Source organism: Peromyscus californicus, unplaced genomic scaffold, assembly GCF_007827085.1.
Source record: "Peromyscus californicus insignis strain IS unplaced genomic scaffold, ASM782708v3 Scaffold_6__1_contigs__length_162567912, whole genome shotgun sequence".
NCBI lineage: Eukaryota > Metazoa > Chordata > Mammalia > Rodentia > Cricetidae > Peromyscus > Peromyscus californicus.
Genome location: NW_026294584.1, coordinates 133,519,392 through 133,547,233, shown reverse-complemented (window position 1 = coordinate 133,547,233; position 27,842 = coordinate 133,519,392). Strand labels below are relative to the sequence as shown.

The window sequence follows — 27,842 nt, the reverse complement described above, 5'->3', positions numbered from 1 at the left end:
TAGAATCCCTCTCCTGGCAGGTGCCAGCACCCCAGCTGGGGTTGCTCTCCACCCAGTTCTTTTACTACAGCCTCTAGTCCAATGCAACACCCACATCTTGCACATCCGACAGCAAGCACTTGGTGAATAAAGGTGGATGCTAGTGAGCAGGCAACAGGCTCCTGTGCAGGCCCCGTGTTACAGGCCCTGGCGTGACAAAGCCTTGCGGCTGGGTACATGGCTCCCTTGCCTTTCTCTCCCTAGTACTGTTTCATCTTTCCTGCTTGTGTTGACTCTTTTGCTTTCCTCTTCCTAGCATGGAGACACACTGAACTTCTAGTTTCTCTAGTCCGATGGCCTTGGTACTCTTAGCTCAGCGATTCCTCCTGGTCAAGGAAGGGCCCTGAGGACAGAACCATATAAAGACCGACTGCCCCTCCTCTGCTAGTCACTGCTGCTTTCCTGAATACTCCACTCTTTCCTTCACAGCCATTCCATGGCCAGGAAGGCTTTACAGCTATGTATATGGTTATAACAATGGCCAAGTCTGGAAGGTGGGGGGGGAGCTACCTACTGCTACCACTGGGTCATTTGGACCCCCTGACTTCCTTCCTGTTCCATAGCTCCCTCTGCTGTCAGTGACGCCATCTTGCAAAGTCCACACAGCCCTGTCCGATCTGGCCCTTGTTTCTACAGCCTCATCTAGCCCTACTTCTCTACTTCCTGCTCTCCACTTCTTATTTCCTCCTACAATTGCATCTCCTACCCTGTCTTTATCGTTGCTTTTTATGTCTGTGTCCCCAGCTACTGGGGACTTCCTATTTACAGTACAAAGCCTAGCAGGTCTTAGGTTCATTGATCCCACTCAAACATTCCCTGAGTACCTATCCAATGCAAGGCACTGCTCCTGGCACTTGGGATTCACCAGTGACCTAAACAAACCAAAGCCACCTGTGCCCATGAAACCTACACTATGGCATTTAAGACAACAAATGCCTGTTGTGACATGTAAGGAGCCCACACATTCATAAAGTGATAAATGCTATGGAAAAATAGAGCAAGGCGTGTGGGAATAGGGATGCTCAACAAATTGTTAAATTGAATTTCACTGCCATGTGGACATATGTGGGGAACTCTTCTGCACTGACTCAGCTCAAGCCAGTAAGCCACAGGCACATTTTTTTTTTTTACACAATGTCTCTAACTATAAAACAGCAAGCCATTCAGAGCAGGCGGGTCTCTGAATGCTTCTCCATTTTTGGTCCTATCACACAGAGAACACATCTATAACTCAATCGAGGCACAAAGATAGAAATCAAATGGAGGCAGCAGTTAACAATTTTCATATTCCTTGGGAAGATCACTTGGGATGACCAGGACTACAATCCTAATGCAGACAGACTAACTATACTGAACTCCTAGGCTATGAGACAAGACCTAGGAGTCTACTTTGGTTGATTGTCCCAAATTGTCCCCATCTTAGGGCCCAGTGTAGTGGGGATGCATTATTATGTCCTTCCAGATACAACTGGTAGCATGAAGACAATGATATGTGTCAGGGGGTCCCCAAGCTGTGTGGTGTATCCCACATCCAGTTAATCTATAGTGCTTGTAAGAGCTGTTGCCACCCCCAGAGCTCCAGGGTGAGGTGGAATGTGAGCATTTCTAAACGAGCACCTAATGATACTGGTACTTGAGGCCACATCTTGAGAGCTGCTGATGGAAATCAATTAGGAAGCTGGTACCTTAGAATCTAGAGTTTATAAGCTAGGTTCACAAAAGACAGCCTTGGGGTTCATTGTTAGTAAACCAAAAGTAAAGTGTGTTTTGTGCTTGGAAAACATCAGAAGAAATAGATTTGAGAAGCTGAATCAGAATATATTTCCTCTTTGATAGAAACACTGTCCTGTGACTTGTCTTCACACTCCCTCCTGCCTGAAGTATAGGGGACATCTGACAGCCACATCCAGGAGCTGTAGGGAGAGGGTGGAAGTCAGGGGACAGGGAGTTCTGAAGAGGTTCTCACAGCAAACTCCCCACAGCCTGAAGGAGCCAGTTCTGGCTTCCATTGCCTCTAATTCCTGCAGGCGTTTGTGACTTGCCACAGAGTATCTCCATCAGCCCATCAGTCACAGGCTCGGCACCTCCTCCATCTAAGCTGTGGTGTCAGGGATAAGGCCCCTTCTCTGACACATAAGCCAGGGAGGGTACTGCCTTTCCTGGCCCATTTGCCTGTGACGCACTCACGTTGAGCACTCTATTCCCCAGAGCCCAGGAATGGAGATCACTTTCTCATGTGACGTAAGCTTCAGTCTCTAGCCCTGTCAGTAAAGCTAGCCCTTTTCACAACCCAAGGTCAGCCCTCCTTAGGGTCCAGCTTAAGATGTAATAGCTACAGAAGCCCAAATGAGCTAAGCCCGCTCTAGGATGGAAAAACCATGTTTTGTGAGGTGACCCACCTTCCTAGACAAGTGAGTAGAAAGGCACTAGGATTCTGTTTCTTTCCCAGAAAACTAAGCAGCAGGAGAAGTCAGGCAAGACCCCCCTTCCACTCCTGAGCGACACTGCACAGGTCCTTATAGCTCAGGTCAAGGTTGTAGGAAAGGAATTTAAATAGGGAGGAAGCCAAGTATAATGGCAGCTGCTGATCCACTTACCCAAACCCCGGCTGAGCCCCTTTGCTTCCTGTTGATCTGTTCACACTCCCGCCTGTCTGTCTCTCCCTCTACTCGGCTTGCCTGTCCTAACTCTCCTTCGTCTTTCCAGATGCAGGACGCTATGGGCTATGAGTTGCCCTGGGTGTATTTTGTCAGTCTGGTCATCTTTGGATCCTTTTTCGTTCTAAATCTGGTTCTCGGTGTTTTGAGCGGGTAAGCTGACCATTTCTGTGTCCTCTTTACCATGCAGCCGAGCAAGGTCCCAGGTTCCACTGCGTTCAATGCAGCATCCTCAGAGACAGGACCCTAACAGGCCCAGGAAAACGGGGGAAAAAAAATTCTCCATGCAAGCACAGATTCTGACCATTGGCTGCACAGGCAGTTTGGCCTTCTGAGTTACACATTGAGGATCCCGGGTCCCACGCTGCTCAGCTCAGCGCTGGGGAGCCGGTGGCTGGCGCTTGGCCGTGCTCGGTTGCTGTGTGTGCCCGACTAACTATCATTCCATTCTTCCAGGTCAATGATGCCGTAGGAAGGGACTGGCCCTGGATCTATTTTGTTACACTAATCATCATAGGGTCATTTTTTGTACTTAACTTGGTTCTCGGTGTTCTTAGCGGGTAAGCAGGACCAAGGAAATGGTCTTGATTTTTCCATTCATTTTTATTTATTCTTTCTGCTATTCCTGGCACTATTCTGTTTCTGGCTCTGATGAACCTGGGATAAAGGGTCACTCAGGAGCCTCGAAGTGAAGGTCTTTGGCCTGACTGTGAAGAGGGTCGACTGCTTAGGAATTAACTCATTGGTATGAGTGGTGGACCCTGGAAAAGAAACACTCAGTCCCACCCCTATCCCAACATACACACCAAGCCCTTCCCAGTTCTAGTAGCTGCTCAGATAGTCAGGCTGTTTCCCCTTGTGCCCTGCTCACTCACCCTGAGTAGCAGCACAGAAAGATCCCTGAGTGGGAAGGGCTTCCCAGCAGGAATCTATAAGAACATTCACGCACACACACAACACTCACAGTGTCCTTGAAAAGAAATACTGGTCTGATGTCATGAGCCAGTTGTCATCTGCAGGCAAATAATACAGACTTTAAATCACTTTTATTTAGTGAACAGACCAGAGAAGGAAGAGTTGGGGTTTTGGCCCAGCATTGTCAAAAACAGAAACAGCTAAAACTCTGTGGCTGTGTGTGTGTATGTGTGTGTGTGTGTGTGTGTGTGTGTGTACATATATTTGCAAGCAAACACTAGTTCTCATGTCAAGGCCAAGCATTCCATCACTGATGTTTACTTTTCTGAATGCAAAGGACACGTAACTATTTAAAGCCACAGGTTACTATTATGAAGTTACAGATGAGGCATAATTTATTTTCCTTTAAATCTAGCTAGATGGCCACAGATATAAACCTACCAGTTTTCAGCCCTTGCTCAGATGCAGTTAGAAATGAAAGAATCGATCATGGTTGGGGCATCAAGTGACCCCAAGGATGGCCCCCTTCTCATCATGGAAGCCACTTATTTTTTTACTAGCTCATGTCAGCCATGCCAAGACCTGACACCTAAAGGCTCCTGGTGACCCTCTGGCCCTCTAGTAGGGGACCTACCTACTGACTTTGTTACAGCGGGAGGTAGGTGGGGGATCTGTTTCTGCTCTGCTGGGATAGGCCTGCTGCTTTCGTAGTCTTCCCAGACACCCAGGGACTTCCTGCTGGGGACAGTTCAGGAAGAAGGAAGGCTACTGTCAGTGCAGACTGACATGGCCAGGGCATGGGGTTCAGTCTAGAATAGACTGAAGGAAAGAACCTACTCCTCCCCTACCCCTCCCACGGCCCTGGATGGCATCTTGCCTTTTGCCAAGGTAAGACCACACAAGGGAGCAAGATGAAAGGGAGATGGAGAAATATATAAGTTCCTAGTTAGCTGCCTGGAGGGGACAGGGGGTTCGTTTTCATCTTCCAACACAAGAAAATGGCCTGTTGTTTATACATGAATCTCACAGACAGCATTGGAAAAAAATCAAACTCATTATCCCCTTTGAAGACAGAAATTTGGCTTTCGTAGCTCTGTATTTGCTGGATGCATAGTATCTGGCAACTTCATCTTTTTAAGCCTTCGTTTTCCATGTCAAAAAAATGAAGATAACATCAACTCGTAGGTGGTTGTCACTGTAGAGTGAACAGGAATGTCCGTGTAGAGTACTTAGGTGGTTGTCACTGTAGAGTGAACAGGAATGTCCATGTAGAGTACTTAGAGCAAGGGCTAGGATGTGGCCCTGGCGGTGCTGGAACTGCGATGCTTACTTTGACTTTTCTTTTAAGATAAGTAGCACAAGCCAAGAGAAATCACTTTGCTGGCACTCAGCAGACCTGGGCCTGGAGTCTCATTTTGGCCCCTGTTTTCTTATGGCCCCTGCTTCATCTACATTGAGTGAGCTTAGTTTTAGCACAGTCCAGAGCTCTAAGCCAAAAAAGAAAAAAAAAAAAAACAACTTTAAATTCCATTTTCTTTCCTCAGATGTTAGGAACCAAATCTTAGCATGTAAAATTTCTCCAGGAAGTCAACATGGAGAATGAGGACCAGCCTCCAAAGGCCCCTTCTTCAGCTGGCAGCCATTGCTGTCCCCTCCTCCCAGAGGAATGACCAGCCTGCTAGTGTCAGAGGAGCAGCAGCTGATGCAGAAGGGAAGGTCATTTTGATAGCATACCTTGATCTCATTTAGATCAAATGAGGACAGATGTACAGAATCCACAATTCTGACACTTAATAGTTTTCAAAACACTTAATTAGCATGGGACAGGAATATAGAGGCTCTTTAACCTTTGCATCTGTGATCCAGAGTTCAATTGGTCTGTTCTGGAGCCTTCTAGTACCTGGCCATCCTCAAAGTTACAGCATGCTTCTGGCAGCTCCAGGAACATTCATGGACCCTTTGCCCAGCCAGGCAGGTGTCTGTAAAAAGTTGTCTACCCCTTCTGGCTTTGTGTCAAAGGCCAGTTTCTCCAAGTGTGTTGCCTCTAACCTGGGCAGTGTCAAACCTGGAAACAGGCTCCTGTTGGTTGACCACAGTGGTGATGGTTTGGAGTTGGCAACTTGATTAATCCAGAAAACAGTTAACCACAAGTGTTTGGGGAAACACCCACTCATTCAACAATTAGACTTTAATTAGACCAACCTTCCAGAATATTCAGAAAGTCTTAGAGCCCATGGAATGCACTACCCCAAGGATAGCATGAACAGTCTCCCCCAAACTGTGCCAAGGCCTGTGCTCTGCATATCTCATGTATTAGTTTATTTAGTATCCATAACAACTCCATGAACTGGATGCTACTCATATTTTCATTTCACAGAATAAAAGAATGAGGCTTAGATGAGGAAGCCACATCCATTCTGATGGGAAAAATTAGAGGATGGAGGGCTGGGCCAGAATATCGTCAGTCCACAGGCTCTTCCTATAACTTCATGCTACTCCTGCCCTAACCCATTGCAGGAGGAAGTGGAGTGGTAAAAGTCAGACATTATAAAAGTGGAAGGATGATGGAGAGATGTGAAAGAAGCAGTCCACAAGCATCTGGACACAGCCAGGGAACAGAAAAGGTCTAAGCTGGAAAATGCTACCTGGCTGGCCCAGTGGGGCCAGGTGTTCAGACTGGAAACTATACAGAACTTGATGGGCCCTGAGAGCAGAGGCAATGCCACCGTGGCTGTGAGGTATTCTGTGACTGAAGAGTTGGGGTGTGAACCCTATATCCACCAATGAATAATACTCTTTTACAGCCCCATGACATAACTCATCCTCATAAACTGTGTCCTTTAGCCAGCAAGGAAAGGCTAAAGTGTGCTTGGTGTGTGCTGATCAGAGTAGGGATGGCATTCCATACAGTTTCTGTTGTTAAAGTAGAAATTCCAAGATTTGGGTTACCTGAGGGGTCTATATCCTTTATCTGCAACCCTCACATATCCAGAAAGCCTGCCTTCTGATGGGACCACATAGTGTGAAGAACACACAGCTCTTGGACTCTTTTCAGAAATCGTCCAAGCTTTGTAGTGATCCTCAAATCTACCCTATGCAAGGCACAGGACTGCATCGATACAGGTAACAATTGGATTAGAAATCCAGAAAGCCCAGTCGCTAACCTGTTAGAATAGAAATAACAGTTGACAGTGAAACTTTTGAAATTGTATTTGAAGCTGTAGATGGGGGAGTAGAAGCCTGTACTCTGAAGTCTGGGCCTTTGGATGAGTCTGTACCTAGAATCTCTTACCTGGGTAACTGCCCCATCCTTTTCCACATCAGGAAATAGTCATGTCTCTTGCTTACAAAAGCAGAGTCCCCGATGAGTGGGACAGTTACAGCCTGAAAGGATACCTGGAATATGATGCCAGTGTTAAGACAAAACAATCCAGAGTGAGAAGGAGGCCAGCACATGCTATGGCAGCAGCAGAAGTGGCCATCCGGAGTAGATTCTCACCGTTCAGTGGTTATGTTCTGCCGATTCATGTTGGACAATGTACCAGTGAATGCTGGACCACCAATGCAAAGTGCAGAGTTAGATTCCTGTTAATGAGTATCTGATCACATTGACAACCCATTAAAACATCGCCCAGTGTGTGTTTCTGTCCACAACTTATTTAGTAACTGTCACCCGTGCGTTAACGTTAGACTCACAGCCATCAGCACTGGAACTCGTGCCTGAATGAGCTTATCTAACAGTTTCTCTGTAAGACAAGTCACAGCCTTCTCAATCATTAGAGTTGTGCTTGGGGCCTTTAAGCAGCAAAATCTCTAATAAACAGCACAAAAGTACACACACACCCTCACACACACACACACACACACACACACACACACACACACATACACACACACTAAATAGACTGACCGTGAAGAAAGACATTTGCTTACATTATGGCAACTGAATTATGGAGAGCACCTTAAAGTATTTTATGTTGTCTGACCTCAACAGGGAGCATGGGACTTTTTTTTTTTTTGGTTTTTTGTGGGTTGTGGGGTTTTTGTTTGCCACTCCATGCATATCTATACATGACTGAAAGTGCCATGAGCATTGATTGGGAGGTTGCGAACAAATTTTAGCAAACAAATTTTATCTATTCAGTATTGATTTTCAAAGGGCTGAGTGTCCCACGTGATTCGCCCCAACCACATCCTGTTGCATGCTTTATGTGACTGAGCACCGACCACCCCTCCTCCCATGTTTTATCTTGGCCATTGCTAGTGACAGCCGCACTCCTGCCTTGTGACAAATCCCACAGTAGTAACTGATTGTCTTGCTGGCTCTGGACCTGGGCTGGGCACAGCCTGTCAGGCTGGGGTTTCATGTCTTCATCAGCTCAGACTCCAGAGCAGGCACATGGCTGGCATCCAGGAGAGGAAAGAGACCCAGAGGCTGCCACGCAGTGCATCACTGTCACATGGCCAGCATCCAGGAAAGGAAAGAAAACTGGTGACTGTCACCAGTGCATCACCACCATGTGCAGCCTGGAGTTCCACGCAGCCACAATTTGGCTGCATCCCTGCCCGTGGCACTATCAAAGCCCCATTTTGCCTTGTTGCTCAGACCACATCTTCATCCTGCCACAGCGTGCCCTTCCTCTACAGGAGCAAAAGAGGGCAAGTCTCATAGAAACATGCAACCACCCTGTTCGCCTTTGTCCCCTATGACTGTTCACTTCAGCTTCCACTCCAAGGGCAGATGCTGTAAAACAGGACCAGGACCACTTCCTAACTCCAGGTGAATCTAGGGCCTGTTCTTCCAACACTATAAGAGGGGTGATGGGCGTCTGATAACCAGAGCTGAACTCTCTGAAATTATCCAGAACTAAAAGACTCCCTTAGAAACTTCATCCCTTTGAAACTCACCCAAACCCACTCTAGAGTAAAGGAAGGAAAAAAAGCACATGGGTGTTGCAGAAAGATTGTAAAAAAGGATCCTCAAGGTACTGGGTTTTTTGTTTTGTTTTTAGTTTATTTACCTAGGGAGGGAGTGCACTCTGAATCTGTTGTCTCTGGAGAGTGAGGTCAAGGTAGGGGAGGCATGTATAAAGTAAGAAGGGAAGACAAGGAGGGACTGACATCTTTCCATGGCCACCCCAATAACAAAAGCAGGTGAGCAAAGCCAAGCCAGATCCTACCTTCACCATGATCTGCCAATCTAGAGCCTCTTCCCTGGCATACAACTTTCTGGGAAGGAAATAAAAGTGCCCACTGCTTGGCAGAAAGCCCAAGAAATAGCAAGTTCAATCCGATTATAATTGCATTCAATCAGATTTGAGAAGAAAAATCAATCCAAACCAGAGTATTGTTAAGGACATAGTTGAAGAAGCCTCGTTAGCTTGAGAGCCCCCCAATTCTCCTTCTCCCAATTAAAACATTCCCTGGGCTCCTCCCAGGTCTCAACCCCATTTCACCACAATCGTGAGAGTGTGAAAGCCTGAGCGTTGCCAAACACCACAGACAAAATGCAAACACTGGGTGGGTGGTATGTGGTGACAGAGTCTCCCATATATAACACTGGGCTTCACTGAGCCTTTTGTCCCCCAAGGTTTATAGGTGACATGATTACCTCCAAGGCGCCTTTCCTCTGCAGCACCGAGCTTGTGCATGGAGCTCTATTGACTGGGTTCCATAGCTGGTTGTCCCGATTCGGGCTCTTACTGAGAAGAAAGGCAAGAACCATGGCCCGGGAATTAGTCAAGACACCAGAGAATTCACATGCACACCCCACCCACCCCTATCCCCACCCTACCACCAAGAACCCCAATTTCAGTGGGTCAAAAACCCAAAGAAAACAAACTCTCCTGCTACCCATAGAAAGAAGGGGCTTGCACCTGCGGTGGCAGCTGGGAACTAACTTATCTGTCACTGCCTCTGCTCCAAGCCCCAGCCTTGCTTAAAGTGAATTCAGAGCTAGAGAAAAAGAAGGACTATGTCAGAGACAAATAAGAATGTCCTCCAGGGTTCTTTCTTCTAGCAAGTCCCAAGCAAACTACAATATCTGTTGACTATTGCTTTAAACTGCAACATTAACTTTGATATCAACTGCATTTTACGTATTTTTCTATCCTGGATAGATTGCTTTAACCCAAATAGTGGGCCCCAGGGTATTTTCTTGTGTTTGGAATCCTTATGGGTATCCCCATGAACTCCCTCCAGGCATGCTAAGAACTGTAGAGTGAATTGTAGCCATGAAGACAGAGATTGAAGAGATCAAACCTACTGGGCCCCTAGACAATGGGGGTACTGGTAAAAATTTACTGCCCTTCTGTGGGGAAATGCCCTGATCAATCAATTGCATTGGCTAGCTTTCATGGTGTAAATATTCCAAACTTAGCTGTTATCATACTATCAAGGAGACATCCCTGAAGCCAGAGTTGGGAAAAGAAGGCATTATTGGCTCAGAGACCCAGTACAAGTAAGTGGGCTCTGTCATCACTGGGTCCCAATAATCTCTGTCATTTGAAGATGCTTTGTCATTTTTTTAAAAAGGTATGACCTAATCCTGGGTGACACGTGTTTCCTTGTTGTAGAGGGGCAGTAGAGAGACTGGAAGGGGTCTCCGGATCTTTGGAGAATAGCTGTTATTCACAGGCAAAACCTATTATGATCTAGAAAGTGAATGAACAGCCCTCCTCCCTATAGATTTTCCCAGCCTGTGTCAAGGGCATGCTCTCAGTGCTCCCTGCTCTCGTGGGAGTGAAGACACAACTGGGTGCTGGAGGTAGCTGTCTGTAGAAAGGGGGTGATTTGGAAAGGGTTCTCCACACAAAGCAATTAATACCTGCCTTGTCTCCTCTTCTCTCCATCTTCCCTCCTGGATGGACTCTCTGTGCTGCCCTGCCCTACCCTCCCTCTCACACTAGAGAGTTTTCCAAAGAGAGGGAGAAAGCCAAAGCTCGGGGGGATTTCCAGAAGCTTCGAGAGAAGCAGCAGCTAGAAGAAGATCTCAAAGGCTACTTGGATTGGATCACCCAAGCAGAAGACATTGACCCTGAGAATGAGGATGAGGGGATGGACGAAGACAAGCCCCGAAACAGTGAGCAACTACCTTCTCTTTGACTGGGGTCTGGGAGATGGGAAGAGCAGTGAGCCAGGAGAAGGTATTTCATGCAGACCTTTCTTTCTAGCCTATAGTTGATGTTCCTGGAGGAACATTGTTAATGGTTGCTGTCATAGGAATTAGTCAGATGGGCAATTACTGCGATTAATGTAGAAAACCTCATATTCCATTTAGAAGCTTTGACCTGAAAACACAGTTGAGTTTGTGCTAAGGTAAGTGAGACATGCCTCTCCTGTGGGCTCTGTCCCTTGAGGTGGGGACAGGCATCCTGTTCCTGTTCCTTGGGAACAGTTTCCACTAGCCAGCTGCTTGGAAAAAAAATGTGTGCTGGGCAGGATTCTCTCCACACTGGCAGTGGCCTTCCAGGTTCCCTCCAGATTTTTCCAGAGGAACGGAGTGAACATTCTCATTGAGTTGGTAAGTTATTGTCAAGGATCCAAGGAAATGCTTCGGGAAGGTTGGAGGAAACACAGGAATTCCACAGAACCCACTTAGACTATAAACACAGAGCCAGGTCTCTTCCACTAGGTTTTCTCATGGCATATTGCTGGAAAACCCACAGAAGGGAGAAAAATGGGAACAACAGGTAACTGTAAATGTTTAAGATAACAAATCATGGAAAGTCAAACTTAAATCTGATTAGCCCACTAGTTTTCAGAGTGGGATCCTTGAATCAATGGTGGCATATGGAACTTAGTAGAAATGCAGACTCTTAGGATCCTGCCCAAACCCACTGACTAAGGAGCCCTAGGGTGAGTTAACCAAGGATTGTGATGCACTGTGAGTTTTAGAACCTTTGGGTTGGCTCTAACTACTGTGCATTGTAATAGGTCTTTCTTTGGACCACCAGCTCCCAAATAATGATATGGAGACTTTTTATTAATTATAAAAGCTTGGCCTTAGTGTAGCCTTGTTCCCAACTAGCTCTTAAAACTTAAATTAACCCGTTTATATTAATCTATGTTCTGCCATGAGGCTTATTACTGCTCCTTGGTACCATATGTCCTACTTCCTCCATGTCTGGCTGGCGAATCTCCTGCCTGAGATTCTTTCTCAGAGTTCCTATCTCTGCCTGGAAGTCTTGCCTGTCCTCTTCCTGCCTAGCTATTGGCCATTCAGCTCTTTATTAAACCAATCAGAAGATGCCTTATGCAGGTGAGATAAAACAGAGACACAACTTTACACAGTGTATAAAAAGATTATCCCAACAGTGCATGCTTCCTGTGACCTTGATCTCTGTGGATCTAATATCCTGCCTCTTCTGTGCTCAGCATTTCTCTTGCATTTTTTTTTGTTTGTTTTTCGAGACAGGGTTTCTCTGTGTAGCTTTGCGCCTTTTCCTGGAACTCACTTGGTAGCCCAGGCTGGCCTCGAACTCACAGAGATCCACCTGGCTCTGCCTCCCGAGTGCTGGGATTAAAGGCGTGTGCCACCACCGCCCGGCAATGCTCTTGCATTTTGTATGTTTGAATAGTTGTATTTCTGTCCTTCCAAGCAGCATGATTTAAAGACAGATTTTCTTAAACATTGGGCGAGCATTGAGCCATGCAGGTGAGGGTAGCAAGATAGAATCTGCACCTAAGCAGAGAGGGACTCAGAAGAGATTCTGCCTGAGAAGAACAGGTGGAGGGAGAAGACAGCAAGGGTGTGAGCAGACTCTCGCTCTCTCGCTCCAAAGACCGATGTCATAAATCTATCAACTACTCCCTTCCCAGTAACCCTGCTCAAGGTACAAAGACAAAATTAAAACACAGAAACAGCAAGGGACTGGTAACAACGTAATTTAATAACCCAAGGAAGCCTTCATGCTCCACTAAGTAGTTTTGCAAGCTGGAAGATAGGGCCTTTGATAGATTATTACAAGGAGCAATGGTGCCACTGAGGGTTTTTCTGGAAAAATGCATGACAGCTTCTGTTACATTGTTGATGAAACTGCAGGGCAGTTGATTAGTTTGTGGCATTGAGTGGAATAGTACACAAGTCCGTTGGCCTGTGAGTCACAGAAGGGCTTGCGGAGAGGTTGATGTCTTGGCTCTCTTTCTGCCCTTGCTCAGGATTAATCAGGATAAATATTTTGTTAGGATGTGTCATGTGGAAACGGGCAATACTCACAACATGCTTCACAGCCAGTTGCCATTCACAGAGACACAGGGTTATGTTTCCTGTTAAATTAAGAGCTTCCAAAAAACACACGCTGCTTCTCCATCTTGTCCTTTATAAGAGTGAATTCCAAGGAGAGTTCCCAGCCTGGGGCATACCTTGCTGTTGGAGCAGATTGCACTAACAGGCTTGTCCAGTAGCTGGTCACTGCTAAGGTTTCTTGAAGCCCAAACATGGATAGGGTTAGACTCCAGAGAGTCACCTCACCCCATACTGCTTCCTTATGGCTGGAGGAACATTTGGAGTATGCTTCTTGTCCCTGGCCAGCCCTGTCCTAGGAAAACTGGAGTGGGATTCTAGAGCCTAACTAAATGCAAAGATGGAGGAGTTGTTCCAGGGGGTGAGTCAAGGGAATGAAGATCCAAAGAAGCAAGAAATGGGAAGTACAGTAGTTAGACATGATAAAAGGGAATGTGAGACTCTAGAACAAAGTTGGAATGAGCCCATAAGATTCCCAATAAATATGGAGTAAATGAAATTTAATGATTGGATTCAAGGAAGACCTTGCAAAGAGTAAACATTTAGTCTATTTGTGGATGGATGAAAAGATGAACTGGATTCTAGGTTTATAGACAGTTTACTGTTTATATATAGTTTAATTGCAGAAAAGGCAATTCTGTGGCTGGAAAATATATTCTTCTCTTTAGGACTTCATGATTTGCCCTTTGAAGCAAATACAAGGGGGAGAAATGCTTGCGTTTTAATTAGTGTAGTTCTAGTTTTTGAAATGTCTAAAAGATTACACTATGGGATTTTTGCCAACTCTTTTCAACTCAGAAATAAAATTGTGTGTGAGTGAGTGAGTGTGTGTGTGTGTGTGTGTGTGTGTGTGAGAGAGAGAGAGAGAGAGGGAGAGAGAGAGAGAGAGAGAGAGAGAGAGCAGGAGACTGTATGTGTGTGTGCATGCACATCTGTGATAAATGTGTGTGGATGCATACACACACCATCACATGCATGTGAAGGACGGGAAGGATGGGTCAACCTCAGGTATCATTCCTAAGGAGCCGTCCACCTTGTTTCCTTAGGCAGGGCTTCCGCTGGGACCTGGGGCTGGTTGACTAGTTTGGTTAGCCAGAAAGCTGTAGGGATCTGCTTGTGTCCACTTCCTCGTCACTAGGATTACAAGTGTTGGCTGCTCTGCCTGGGTTTTTTTGTGGATGCCAAGAATGGAGCTCAGGTCCTCAGGCTTGTGCATCAAGCATTTTACCAACCGAGCTGTCACCCCGCTCACAAAGTAGAGAGAAGGTGTGTGATTACTTCATCACACTTCCGGTGACTCCGCCTCTGCCCCAGCCAGCATCCCTGTCAGCACAGACCATGGCCACTAGTGCCAGTCACTTGGAGGCAATGCTCGCTGCATTGTGGGGACAACTCAGAGACACATCATTGTGCAATAGCTGAACAAACATAAGTGGACCTGTCAGTCAGCTTTCCTAAGAAAGCCACTGAGAGGTGGAAGAATTAGAGGTTGGAAGATAACAGAGAAAAAGCATTTAGTTGGGAGATTTTCCCTTAAAAGATTAGAGAAAATTGAGTAAACTATGTACAAACAGTTAACTTTATGTAAACACAGACTCCAGTTATTCTTGCCAGCCAGCTAGCCAGCCTGCTGTAAATTAAATGTCTACCCTTGAAGGCACTGTTGTTGGCACTAGTGATATAACAGTGAAGAAAGCAGTTACAACTCCCTGCCTTTGGAGAGGTTCTATTCGAACAGGTGGAGAATATATTAAACAGTATGTCAGAGTGATAAGTATTGCTGGGTTTTGGTGTTAGATAAGGTGGTCATGGCACACTACTGAGAAGGTGGTATCTAAATAAAGATTTGAAGGTAAAAAGGAAGCACAAAGGTATTTGGAAAGAGATCGTCCCAGGGAGAGGGAAGGGTGATGTAAAAGGAAGGAGCATGGCTGGTACATCTGAGAGCAAAAAAGAGGCTCATGCAGTTGGGTCTTGGGTAGAGGTGAGGCAGAAAGTGGTGGAGAGGATGCCAGAGAAGCTAGGAGAGGATTGTGTAATTTGTTGACATGAGGTCCTGGATTTGGGCTGGAAGTAAGCCAGCAGGCCACTGGAGGCTTTGAGAAGAGCAGTGATGCAATCTGACATGCATTTAACAGGATCCCTGTGGCCACCATGTGTAGAGGGAAATGGAGGCCACCAGGGCAGGAGCTAGCTGAGAGGAGACGCCCTGGGAAATGATGGGATGTTCTCTCGGCAATAATGGAGGCAGGGAGGTCAGAATTCAAGATAACATCATTTGCTGACAGATAAAATATGGGACATGAGAGACAAACATCGATGATATTCCAAGTCAGTGTAAGAATGGGGTTGTCTTTTACTGGCATAAGGAAAACAGAGCCAAATGGGGCAAGGATATGAAGACAGGCAACTCAGACCTTTAGGTTTACATGCCTATGAAATGTATAATAGGAAATGTTAGGTAGATGACTGGCAATGACTGAGTTCAAGGGAAAGCTTTGGCACTGAGCTGTCATTCAGTCATCAGCATAGAGAAGGCACTGAAATGCACTTGTCAGTGAAATCACCAGGGAAGGAGTGACTAGAGATAAAGTAAAACCAAGAACTGAGACCAAGGTTTGGAAACTGGTTGATAAAAAAAAAAAAGAGCCTGCCAAGAAGATTTGCAAAGTGAGACCAGAGAACTAGCAGGAATCCAGGGAAGAAGGGCAGTGCTGCTGGATGCCAGTGAGGTGAGGAACCACTGGCAGGAACGCTGACCGAAGCCTGGGGGCTACTCATTGGCATTCTTCAGTCTCTTGGGCTCTTAGTCATCTTAGGATGGCCCTAAGCATGATCACAGTCCTCCTTTTCAGCTGGCATGGGTTAGCTGCCAGAGATCCGAGGACTCAGGCCTTCATGATCCCATAAAAGAGGGAAGTAGAGACGCACTCCATCAGTCCAATGTAGCTGTGGCCCAGACAAGACCATAGCTGGATCCCAGTCTTTAATTGTCTCCACCATCCATAGCCACGTCAGCACCAGGCCTTGCCACAGCAACTGCTCATAGACAGCCTTGACAAAGAAGGATGTGATAGATACTCAAGAGCCATCCCAAGACCATACATCCCAAGAAACAAGAAAGGGGCATTTGTAGCTTCCATGTGAGGGAGCAGTCTTGGTCTCCAAGTTCCTCTTCTGTCTGGTAAAGAATGAGATCTCACCACCCCATTGGCTACTTCTAGCCTTCCTCTAGGCTTCAGTGAGCACCTGTTTCCAAGGCATCCCTGGAAGACTATTGCTGATACACACATCTCATTGTCATTGGTGGAGATGCCCTGCTCCAAGGACACAGTCCATTTTCCAGGTCCAGTCTCTATTCTGATAGAAGACACTAGAGGGAAAAGCTGGGTATAAAGAGATGGGGAGCCAGCACTACGGCTCAGCAGGTGAAGGTACTTGCTATGCATACCCGCAGTCTGTGTTCTCTGTCTGGAACCCCCACAATGGTTTGGAAGGAGAAAAACAACACCACAAAGTTGGCCTCTGACCTCCATGGTCACATTGATCACATGCACCCCCCACCCACACAGACTAATAAATACAATTTTTAGAAAGACAGAATTAGGAATTTTTTCTCTTCAAGATAAAAAAATGTATCTGTTAAATGTCTACTCACATTGGAACTGCTCTCTCATATCACCAAGACAACTTACGTACAGACGTAGCCTTCTGAAATTTACTATGAGACGTATTTATTTGGATGAGCAGATAAAGATGGGCATACAGTAGAACCAAACACGGAGCTTCTCCCCAGATAAGGGAGATGAAATATTTGTACGAGCGGTGGCTGGTCACGTGACTCTGTAGTGTTGTTTCTGCAATCATCATTAGCCAGCAGACCCATTTGCCTGCTGTGTGCCCTGCAGGACTCAGGATGATGCCTTATTGAAATACAGAAATCTGAGGGCCTAGGAGAGCTGCAGGTTGCCCACAAAAAGCCCCATGTGGTTTACAAGCATAATCTGAATATCATTGATTTACATTAGATATATGTCAAGGTCATGAACATAATTATTTGATCTCAAAATATATTTTTTAAAAATGTAGTCATCTTATGGCCCGGGGTAGTCACATGTCTTTACCAGTGACAGAGGTCCTTGAAAACTGGCTCAGATTTCAGGAGACATTCCACTTCCATTGTTTTCCTTGGTGCTCTTGACTGGGTACTCTCAAGTCAGCATGCTCCAGAGGCCACCCTGACCTCCCAGTGCTCCCAGGAGAATGAGGCCATTGAACCAGATGCAGGTCCTCAGGCCCCAGCAATTCAAGTGAGACCCCTAAGCCCTGAAAACTGCCTTCAGAATTGGGTAATAAAGTGGGAGCCCCAGATGAGAAACCACTTCCTGGACTAATTATTAAAGAAGTCAGCTTTCTAACTGAGTCCCAGATGTACACAGTGCATGGATGAGCTCTGGAGAGGTCATCAGGATAGACCAAAACCAAAGAATTTTTGGTTTGATCTATCAGGGGGAAAATGTTAGCCATCTACTTCATTACAAATAAACAAGCATTTGCTGCAGTTTAGACTCGTTCATAGTTCTTCCTCAGACCGACAGAAACTACTCCCATCAAAGATCTTCAGGACTCGCTGGATGGATAACGAATAGATGGGCTTTTTGAGGGAAGGAGTGTGAGTTGAGATGGTAGCTCATTTAGTCCAGGGTGGTTTTGAACTCCTGATCCTTCTGCCTCCACCTCCCAAGTACTGAGATTATAGACATGTGCCACCATGCCCAGCTTAGATAAACTTTGTAAGGTTAAATGTCTATCATTTCTGAAAACATATATTTGAATTCTGATGAGTTTCTTTGGTTTTGGTTATTTTACACACACACACACACACACACACACACACACACACACACACACACACACATCAGGCACAGGATGGAAAGAAATCAAGGACTCATTTCTTGTTGGAGTGTTCATTAGCCTCTCCCTGTATTTATTAGTTTTCACTGAGATCAGCTGGGTCCTGCTAAAGCAGAAGATTATGGTGTCGTCTGTGCCCAGCAGAGGGTGGACAGGTGTTCGGCATGGAAGTCAGTCAATGGCAGAGGGTCCCTGCGGCCAGGTGCCCAGCTTACTCTGCCCTTCTGCATGGATAAGGAAGTTAAGGGGTCAGCTGCTAGTGATGAGGCAGAGTGCCTGTGTTCCCCCCAGGAAGATCCCAAGCTTTATTGAAAACAGTAGCACTTTCTGTGGAACCTATAGAAGGTATAAAATCATTTGTATCTACCTTTGATTTCCACAATCTTTTCCCTTGTCCTGTGAATTCAAGTCCTTTCCCACAGACCAGCGGAGTTGAGAATGTATCAATGCAAGAATAACACCGTCCTGGGAAGGTGCTCTCTAGGGCCCACCCTCGCTGAACAGCTATGGACAGTTGATAGCTGCTGGATGCAAATCATTCTTTTTCCAGTGTGCAGCCACTGCTAGGTTTCCCCTGTTCCAGTGGATGGCCCTACACCTCTTCACATACGGGCAACACAGACTGAACTTAATGAGTTACCCAAAACTAAGATGCGAAATTGGGAGGGGGACATGTTCGTAGGATTTAGAGGGGAGAAAGTGGTGGATAGATATGGTCATGTTTCATTGTTTGCAATATGAAAACTTCAAGAATAAATAAACTGATATATATAATTATATTTTCTAACTTGCCTCTCCACACTCCCTCGGTGATATAGTGAAGGGGAAGATTGGTTGTTAAAAACAAACCTTCCAGCTCTGCTGAGCTGTTTCCATGGCGCTTGGGTGATGCCTATTAGCTTTAGCCCAAGGTATCTTGAACAGACCTGGAGTGCTCATTCTAGTCTCAGACCACTGAGATATTCAAGAATGTCTAGAATCCTGCCATCCCTAGACCGCTGGAATGACATGGGATCCCTGCAGAACAGTCTGTACCCCCAAAGCCACCTTGTTTTTTCCTCCAACCCCCCCCCCCATACTCCCGCACACACCTAACTTCTCTGCATGGAAAGCCTGACCCACTGTTTAACTATAAACCTTTCTCTCCTCTCCCACTGCTCTTAGCAGCTCTGTTCACCAGCCCTCCCCTGCAGGGCTATGTTCCCCTCACTCAGGCCAGCATGCTCGCCCACCTGCTGCACAGCACTTCTTCAGTGTGACTTGTGTCTCTCTGCGTTTTGTCTGATGATGTGCTGGCCTGTCCATTCTTGGAAGCAGCACCTCTGTTGGCCCAGCACTAGCAGAGCCTGGGGGAGCATGGGTGGACAGTAAATATTGATTAGAAAGGGAGAGAAGAAGAGGAAGAGTGGGGACTCGGGCCTGAGTTGTCGCTCGGTCAGATCTGAAGCCAGAGTAGGCCAGATTTGGTCCAGCTGAGAATATATGATGAATCAGATATGTAAATTAAGTTTCCACCACCACCACCCCCTTTTTTTAGTCTGGCAGCCTTTCTTTTACACTTCCCTGGGAGGGCAAGGCTATTCGATAATGCTTCTCTTTACATGTTTAACTCATTTCCCTTTCTTCTTCAAATATGTGAAGGTTGAGCTCTGGAAATACCTCTCACTCTTCACTCTGTCTCAGGAATGCCAGCTAGCCAGCCAAGAATAGCAGTCAGCAAATGGTTAAGAGACGAGTGAGGATAGATGCCCTGTGGCTTCTTTGGGTCCAGAGCACTGACAGCATTTAAGGCTTGAAATTCCCATCTAGCTTCCTTCCAGGGGTACAGAGGTTTAATTTCATCCACTCTGTGGTCTTCAGCATAATGCTCATTTCATCCACTGGCTTGCAAAGGAGATTGATTTATGGAGTGGGTGTTACCAGCAGCTGAGACCTAATGAGATCTCTGCTATACCTCCTAGATGGAGTGGAAAGCGACCATTTTGGTAATAAATAGAGAACAGCATCTAATTTGTAAATTCCTCTTTCCGTAGCTAGGCCTAATCTGATCAGTGAGACTGAAGGGAATTGTTGATAACCAAAAATTATTTTCCATGTCTTAATCTGGCCAGGAAACTTCACTCCTAATGGAAATGGCATATTGCTCTGGCAATAGTTGGGAATGACATTTGTCATTAGACTAACCCAATTGTTGCATATTGAAAAATACACTTAGACTTTAATCTACTTAAAACCAAACTGGAGCTGAAGCTGTGCATTGCCCTGTTCCTGGTCTCGTTGGTTCATAGAATCTAAATCTCTTTCTAGTTAAAACACAGAAATCTGTAGTAGTAGTCTTCCAAGATGTCAGCTTGACCTCACTGATTAACTGGCAAAGCCAGATGGCCCACCGCAGAGCCCAGATGGTGGTCACAGATAACTTTTTTTGACATGCTAGAGATCAGGCTAAAAGAGCAGAACAGAACACCAAGTCTGGTGCAGCCTTGGTTCAGTTTAAGGTTGAAAATAATCATCATCATCATCATCATCATCATCATCATCATCATCATCATCATCATCCAAGCCCAGTGTGGTGGCTCACTTGGGAGGCTGAATAGGAGGATTGAGAGTTTGACGCTATGGACAAACCTTGTCTCTAAAGAAAAAAATTCAGGAGGCACAATGGGGAGTTAAAGAATCTCTGTTTTTCCTCTTGGGTTTAAATCTTCTTCATGTTAGCCAAAGTTTGAGACTTTGCAGTCTTTTCACGAGGCCTTAAGCATTCCATGACATGAGTTTATGTTAGCACACAACAGAGGCTTCTTAAATATTTCATGCTAAGAAGACAGCAGGGATGGATGCGTCTAAGAAACAGCCAGCCCCCAAAGGACCAGGCGGCTGCTGTCATTCTTAGGGACTGTCCCTGAGCCAGCTGTCATCGCCACCAAGTGCCTAGAGTCCTGCTGCCCTTTGAGGCACAAGGTATGTGACCCTGAGGTTCCTTCTGTCAGCCTACACTTCGTTCCTGCATTGCCCGGTAGACATAGTGTCCAGTGTTCTCCACACACATACTATATCGTTCTTTAGTATTTGGACTGACAGCCATGATTAATTAAACCCATCTCAGCTGGATTGTCTTCAATCCTCACCCAACCCTCCCAGAGTGGCGGGATTATCTCTCCATTTTCCATTGAAAAGGTCAGGTTAAGATCATTTACTTGAGAGTGGATGACTACTTCACAGGAGGCATGCACTAGCTCTCCCCAAGGTATGTATCCTTGGACCCTAAAACCCATTCTCCGCATCTCTTGCCAGATGAGACAGAGCAAGAGGCCCACTGGGAAAGATGGATGATGGAGAGATGGATGAGAAGTCCTAGTGAGCAAGTCAGGAGCCCTGGTTCCTGGTCTTGGCTTCAGTCTGAATTTGCTCAGTGTCCTCAGACAACCCCTCCATCCCCTCCTGAGCCTCAGTTTCCTGCCCTGTAAAATAATACACAGATCAGCTCAATTCTTCTGTACATCTTTGGGCTTTCAAACCCTCTGAGTGACCTCTCTGGTGCTGTCCATCTCTTTGAATTCCCTTTTCCAGAATGGATGTGTGTCCGCTCCAGGGAGGAGACTGTGCTAATTTGTAGAGGATCACTGTCCTCATTCTGACTGGGTGTCAGGGGGCTGCGAAGAGGAAGTGCTTGCTACTAAGAACCTAGGGCACTTCTCTTCGCCCTCAGCTGACACCCGTAGCTGCGTGACTCCCCTGTGCTGGTCTGAGGTGCCGTGGGTGCAACACTGTTAATTACCTTTGAATGGTTAATTACTCTAATTGCTTTGCTTTCTCTCTGCCTTCTCATCTGCCTCATGTTCCCACTAGTGGTTATACTTCTGGAAGTATCTCCTGCCGTGCCCCCATTGGTCAGTTCCCCAGTGGCCCTTGGAAGCACTAGGCTGCTACAGTACCACACCCCAGTGAGGCTCCTGAGGCTGGTGCTCCAGCTTCATGTTCCTGGTTACAGCGTGCTAGCCAGCACCTCCTCCTCCCCTCCCCCTTTGTCCAGCCAGTCTCTGTGTGCCTGATTGCTCATGTCTTTGGTCCCTTTCAGTGAGTTATCCTTGCAATTATCACCCCCACAATGCAAGAGGCAACAGCAGCAGAGCTGACTGACTTTGTCCAAGGGGTCCCAATGCTGTTACACAGCTCACAAACATCTGCACGCCCCACAGTCCGCAAGAGTGGGGCGTGCATCCTTTCCCTTCCACGAAGAGCCTATCTTAGTCCCACCCATCATGACCAGGACTCCATCCTGTGGTGACTTTGCCTGAAGTTTGGTCTCTAAAGCTCATGGTGCTCCTAATTAGCTGCTCACTTTGAATAAGTGATTAAATTCCAAGCCTGTTTCCTCTCGTGTAAAATGGACTCCTGTAATACCTCACTTGTGGTATTCTCATTTCATACGTGTGAAACATGGAAGAGAGGCTAGCACATAGCAAATGCTTAAAAACTGGACTGTTCGGATTAGGACAGAAGATACTGTTGTTTATACTGCTGGAGGACAAAGCCTAAAACAGACATGTGACATGACATGACATAGCCCTGGGCCAAACTAGAAAGGGACCAGGGACACACATCTTTTCTTTTTCCTTTCACATCATGCCAGGTAGGCGACATATTCTTCTAAGCCTGGGTAACTAGAAAAACAGCCCCTCTAACCTGGGAAGAACTTTATGCTTAAAATACCTGCGTTCACAGAAGAGCCCTACAAAAGAGCCATTCTATCTGTGTGCAGAGGATCTGTGCCACATCCCTTTGGGCTGCAGAGGAGCTGTACCTGGCCCTGTCACTCCTAATGAAGGTAGGCATTGTGGGAAAGGAGAGGAGAGATGTGCACCCACATTCAGCAGCTCGTCTGGTGCAGCTGAACTCCCTCCCCGCCTCCTCCTGTTCTGCCCTCCCGCAGCCCCAGTGCCATCGTGCTGGAAAGGGATTTTCTGCTTGGAGTGCTGGATGCTTATAACCTGCTGGGATCGCAGCAACCTTGGTTTCCTTCTTAGAGTTATAGCTGCAGACCCGGGGCAACCATTTATACCTACTCCCAGTTAGCGGCAGCAATAATGATTATGATGGTGGCGCACCACACCTGTATTGCTCCTTTTTAATAATTAAGGCCTCTGTTTGGATTCTTAATATTTGATCTTATTTTATGTTTACCTTGCTGGCTTAGAATCAGCCTGAGCTTAATTGCTTATGTGGAGGAGGCTAAGCTAGGCTGGGCTGACAAGAAGTGATTGAGAAGGTTCTGGAAGTAGTGGTGCCTTTTCCTGTGACCTTCCTACTGGGGCAGGCTGCTGTCATGTGGTACACCTTTGTTTCTTCTCTCTTACTGCCTCTGCCCTCTTTCTCCATAGCCTTGGATTCTTCCCATCCACACTTTCCTAAGAAAGCCTTTCACCAGTCATGTATATGAACTCGCCCACATAAGAGATGAGGTGCACAGAACTTCAGCTTGTCATGAAATGTATCAGTGCTCTGGAGCCATTCAATATCCAAGGCCAGGAGTACCTTCATGTGTCCTAGACTAGTGGCACTGGAGGTGGCAGGTCCTGGATTTCAGATTGGGCACAAGCCTGCAGAGTGAGAGATCTCTCTGTGTGTTTGATTTGTCAATTGTAGAAAAACGATGAACGCAAATATCTATTCTGCAAAAGAAAAGACAGTCACGTGGGACATGCCACTGCTCCTCCCGAGTCAGTAGTGTAGCATCTACTTCTAGGACATCCACCTCCTTCCTGGCCGGGCTGTGTCCCCCTGCACCATAGCGAGCTACCAGTTCTCTCTCACAGTTCACAGTGTGGACTTGAGCAAGCTGTCCAGGCATTACCTGATGTGGCGATAAGCCCCAGACTCATGGCCATCCATTCTCGCTGGTTTTCCCCTCAGGCACCTATCTTCCGTTGGATTGTCACTGGGGATTAACGTCCTTGCATGGCACCCTAGGAGCACGTCTGTCAGGTCCTCACAGAAAGTGCTTTTAGACAGGTGGTTTAGAGAAATCTTGATGAAGATGGAGTCAGGGTTCAAGAAAGTTGGGCAGAGGATTCAGGAAGTCAGAACAGCACCGTAAACTAGCAATAGAGGAGCTTTTTCTATGGGTCTGCCTGCAGATACAAAGGAGAGAACAGCTGTGTAAAGAGGGCTACATGGCCAGACCCATGGCCTTTGGCATTGAGATGCAGCCAGTGCGCCCTGTACCCAGAAGCAGCAGAGTAAGGACCTGAGCTCCATCTCCTCTGACCTACCCACAGACTCTTGCTAGTGTGTCCCACTGGCCAGCCTCGGAGAAAGAACCTTTGATATGGTGTGCAAAGGTCAGCCTTCTGGAGTGCCAGCACGGCGGGCATGCAGGCAGCACGTAGGAGCATCCTGAGAACCATGACAGTGCGAAACATTGCTTCTGCTGTTGCATAGAATCCGACGATGGCTTCAGAGGATTCCAAGACCAAGTCCCTAGCCTTGAGAAAGTTTGGATTTACTTAAGAAATAACAAACTTTAAGAAAAACAGTTTAAAATGAGTTGATAATACTAGCGAGTGTTTATGTCAGTTACCATTTTACAAAGTCCTTTTTACAAATATTATTTCACTTAACCCATACCAAAAGATCTTTGAGTAAATAATATCATGATCTTTCTGTGGAGGAGGAAATGGGAGTCCAGAAAAGTTGAGTAGCTTACCTGAAGTCCTGTGGGTGGTAGATGGTGGGACAAGAACTGGCATCTAGATTTTTCCTTAAAATTGTTAAGTGGCACACGTGTTCTAGGAGATGAGGAAGGACTCTCAGCAGTGGGTGGTTCTAGAAGCTACCAAAGGCTAGAACTGGACCTCCCAGAATGAATGAGTGGATAGGGATTCAGCACTGCCTGGGATGGTCCAGCCAGTTAGTACCCCTGGCTTTGCAGGCCCTTCAGTATCTCTGGGATTAAAGGTGTGTGCCACCACCCGCCTGCAGTGTCTCTTACAGGTCTTCAGCTCTGCTGTCTAAAATGAGGGGCCAATCAACAGCCTCGGGAGAGGGTCACTGCTGGGACCCAGGGAAACTCCATTCACAGAAATAAGTGGCAGTTTAGACTTGGCTTTAAAGCAACAGTTTGCAGACCTACAGGGTGTGAGGTGGAGGGACCAGACCCTCCCTGGAGGAGAGATGGGTGCTATGTGATGCCACGTGGGCAGCAGCTGAGAGACAGTACCTTAAGGGACAGTGGTAAGGCAGCTCAGCTTGCCTAGAGAATTCTTCAGGATGGGTGGAAACAGGTACCATTGTAGCCTAAGCTTCCTAATAAAGTTCTATAGACTTAAATGACAGAAATGGATTGTTTTCCTGATTCTGGAGGCTGGAATCTGAGATCAAGGTATAGATCAGGCTGTCTCCATGGAAGCTGTAAGGAAAGGGTCCATCGTAGACTCCTCTCCTTGGCTAATAAGCACTGTCTTCACGCTGCATTTTTCTGTGATCTCTGCTCTGTCTCTGTCCAAATGTCTTTTTGTTGGGGTACAAGTCATGTTAGATTGTGACCTCATTTAATTATATTACATATTTAAAGACCCTGTCCACAAAAAAAAAGTCCATTCTAGTAAGAGGGTTTAAGACATCAGCATGCGGGTTTCTAGGAGGCATAATTCAATCCATAACAGATGAGATGCCCAAGTTAAAGTGAGTATAGCCTGTAAGGCAGGGCCATGCTGTCATTAGTACTTTGAGGAAATAAATGCTAGCTATACCATTTTTAATATAAAAATGTAATAAAATGGGCATCTGGCCAAGTAAATGGCAAGGCTCCATATAGGAGTGGATGAGCCTGAGCCATTGCAGCCCAGCAGGCTGGATGCCAAGAGTCACCTGGGACTCCTGCCAGCATTCTGCCTCATGGGGAAACACCCTCAGCCACTGCCAGTAACGTCTATGTCGGTGCGGTAACTCTTTCTCAACGGGGAAGGTGAGGAGGGATTGGAAGTAGCAGGTGAGTTCTCTGAGTTTGCATAATGGCCTAACAGCTACATTGCAAAATGAGGATAACATTTTTCTTTGCAAGTCTCATGAGAAGCTGGCTGTTCCCGCTGATGTCATATGAAGACCTTAGAGAACTCCACCGCTGGGACAAAGTCAGGGCTGTTTGCGGGACCTAAAAGTTTCAGAGCTTAGCATATTTCATCTTTCTCCCCAAATTCATTTCACATTCTCTGGTGCCTCTTAAGTGGTAAGAATACCTAAGAAAATCTGAGACCCAGCCAGCCTACATGTCTTATATGTGACTGTTTCTCCCTTTTTCTCTTCCAAGCCTTGAGTTTGGGAAAGAAGAAAAAAATGAAGGAAATCCCCAGAATCTTCCCATTTCCCTTGCTAAGTGACATACTAATATTTTCCTTTACCAAAGCACAGATTGCTTTGACTCTCAGGCCTTTACCAAACCCCAATGAGTAAATTTTTTTTTTTTTACTTCTGTGGATGCATCTGTCCATCTCTTGTGCACATAATATATTATGCTGATATTGTGATGATCAAACAAGTCTAATTTCCTTTTAAGGAAAACGTGAGTTTTGAATCACTGGGCCAGTCGGAATCAGCCCTACCACTTGAGGATCTGTTTCATGAGGGTCCATCCAGACGGAGTTTTATGGAGACCTAGCTTCCTATAGAGGACCATGAGGGTCATGAGCGGTGAGCCTCCTCATTGACCGTAGCAGCAGAAAGACTACCAGATCAACTGTACCACCATAATTTAAAGACACCACCTGATGTCTCATGGTGGAGTCCCAGAGCTCAGTGGATAAGATTTCAGAGGGTTTATAAACCCAAACATGCCAGGAAGCACCAGGACAGCTGGACAACAGCTTCAATCTAATATACCTCCCCTGAGGTATATTATTGTGTGGTCTCCACATTGTCTTATGGAGGAATTACATATGGAGACTCTTATAATTTATTACGATGACCATGGCATCTACCCAGTTGTTATCCAAGCAAACTGAGGAGAGACATTAACTGCACCTCTCCTGAGACACAGAGACAGACTACTAAGTGCTACTCAAGTAAGAGTGGCTAGTGAGAGTCGATGTTTAGAGGGATGGAGGGTTAGAACACAATTAACACAATTAATTCAAGGATGCAACGAGCTGTTGACAAGCCATTGCCTGAGTGACCATGGTGGCTTCTAGCTGTCTGGGAGGCAGAGTAGAGATTCTTTAAGTTAAGGAGTTCAGGCATCCTGGTAGCATCACAGGACCCCATGTGTTAAATTAAAAAGAAAGAATAGAGTTGGTACAACTCATTTTAGCCATTGCTGCTAAAACTAAGAAAATAGTGATGCCACCCATCACTTGCAACAACAACTATGGATTGCTTTCTCAAGAAATCTTTATTTTTTGCTTTGTTTTAGAATCTTCCTCCTCAAATCCCAGAGGTCCACATTTGGTGATAGTACCTGTTAGCAGTAAAGTCAGAAAATGAGCTTCATCTCAGCTGCTTCCTCAGCATCTTTCCCTCAAAACTGCATCAGGTCGGGCTGGGGAAAAGGCTCAGCCAGTGAAGTGTTTACCACGCAAGCGTGGGGACCTGAGCCTGAGCCCCGCACCAAAGCTGGGCCTGGTGATAAGCGCTTCAAGTCCTGGTGCTGGGGAGGCAGAGACGAGTGGACACCTGGGGCTTGCTCACCAGCTCTCCTAGCCAAATTGGCAAACTCTAGTTCCCACCAGAACTTGAGATTGACCTCTGACCTCCATCCACACACAGGCTATCATGGCATACACATGAACAGGCACACACACCATACATCTCACACACACACACACACACACACACACACACACACACACACACACACACTGTGTTTTTACAAAGGGTATATCCTCACCTGTCTGGAGGGACACAGACAATCATACAATCACATTGGAATGGGGTGTCCTCTGACCCCTGAGGGCTTCCCCATCTTTCAGCCAGCCTCTTCAGCCAAGTAACCGTAGGTGCTCAAGCTTTCCAGCTCACCTGTGGGGCACGTGTCTCATATTTGTGATTCTCGGCCTACACAATCTGAGCACAGAGTTCCC

The 27,842-nt window shown here is 46.3% G+C and overlaps 1 protein-coding gene across 1 annotated transcript in view; it reads left to right on the top strand.

Annotated features, from left to right (window-relative positions):
• The window catches only part of Cacna1c (calcium voltage-gated channel subunit alpha1 C), a 558,454-nt gene that overhangs the window by 396,776 nt on the left and 133,836 nt on the right, over positions 1-27,842 (top strand). Inside the window, exons 8-9 of the mRNA XM_052721999.1 lie at positions 2,746-2,849; positions 10,520-10,692. Of these exons, the coding sequence (XP_052577959.1) occupies positions 2,746-2,849; positions 10,520-10,692 (277 nt within the window). The remainder of the gene's footprint in view (positions 1-2,745; positions 2,850-10,519; positions 10,693-27,842) is intronic.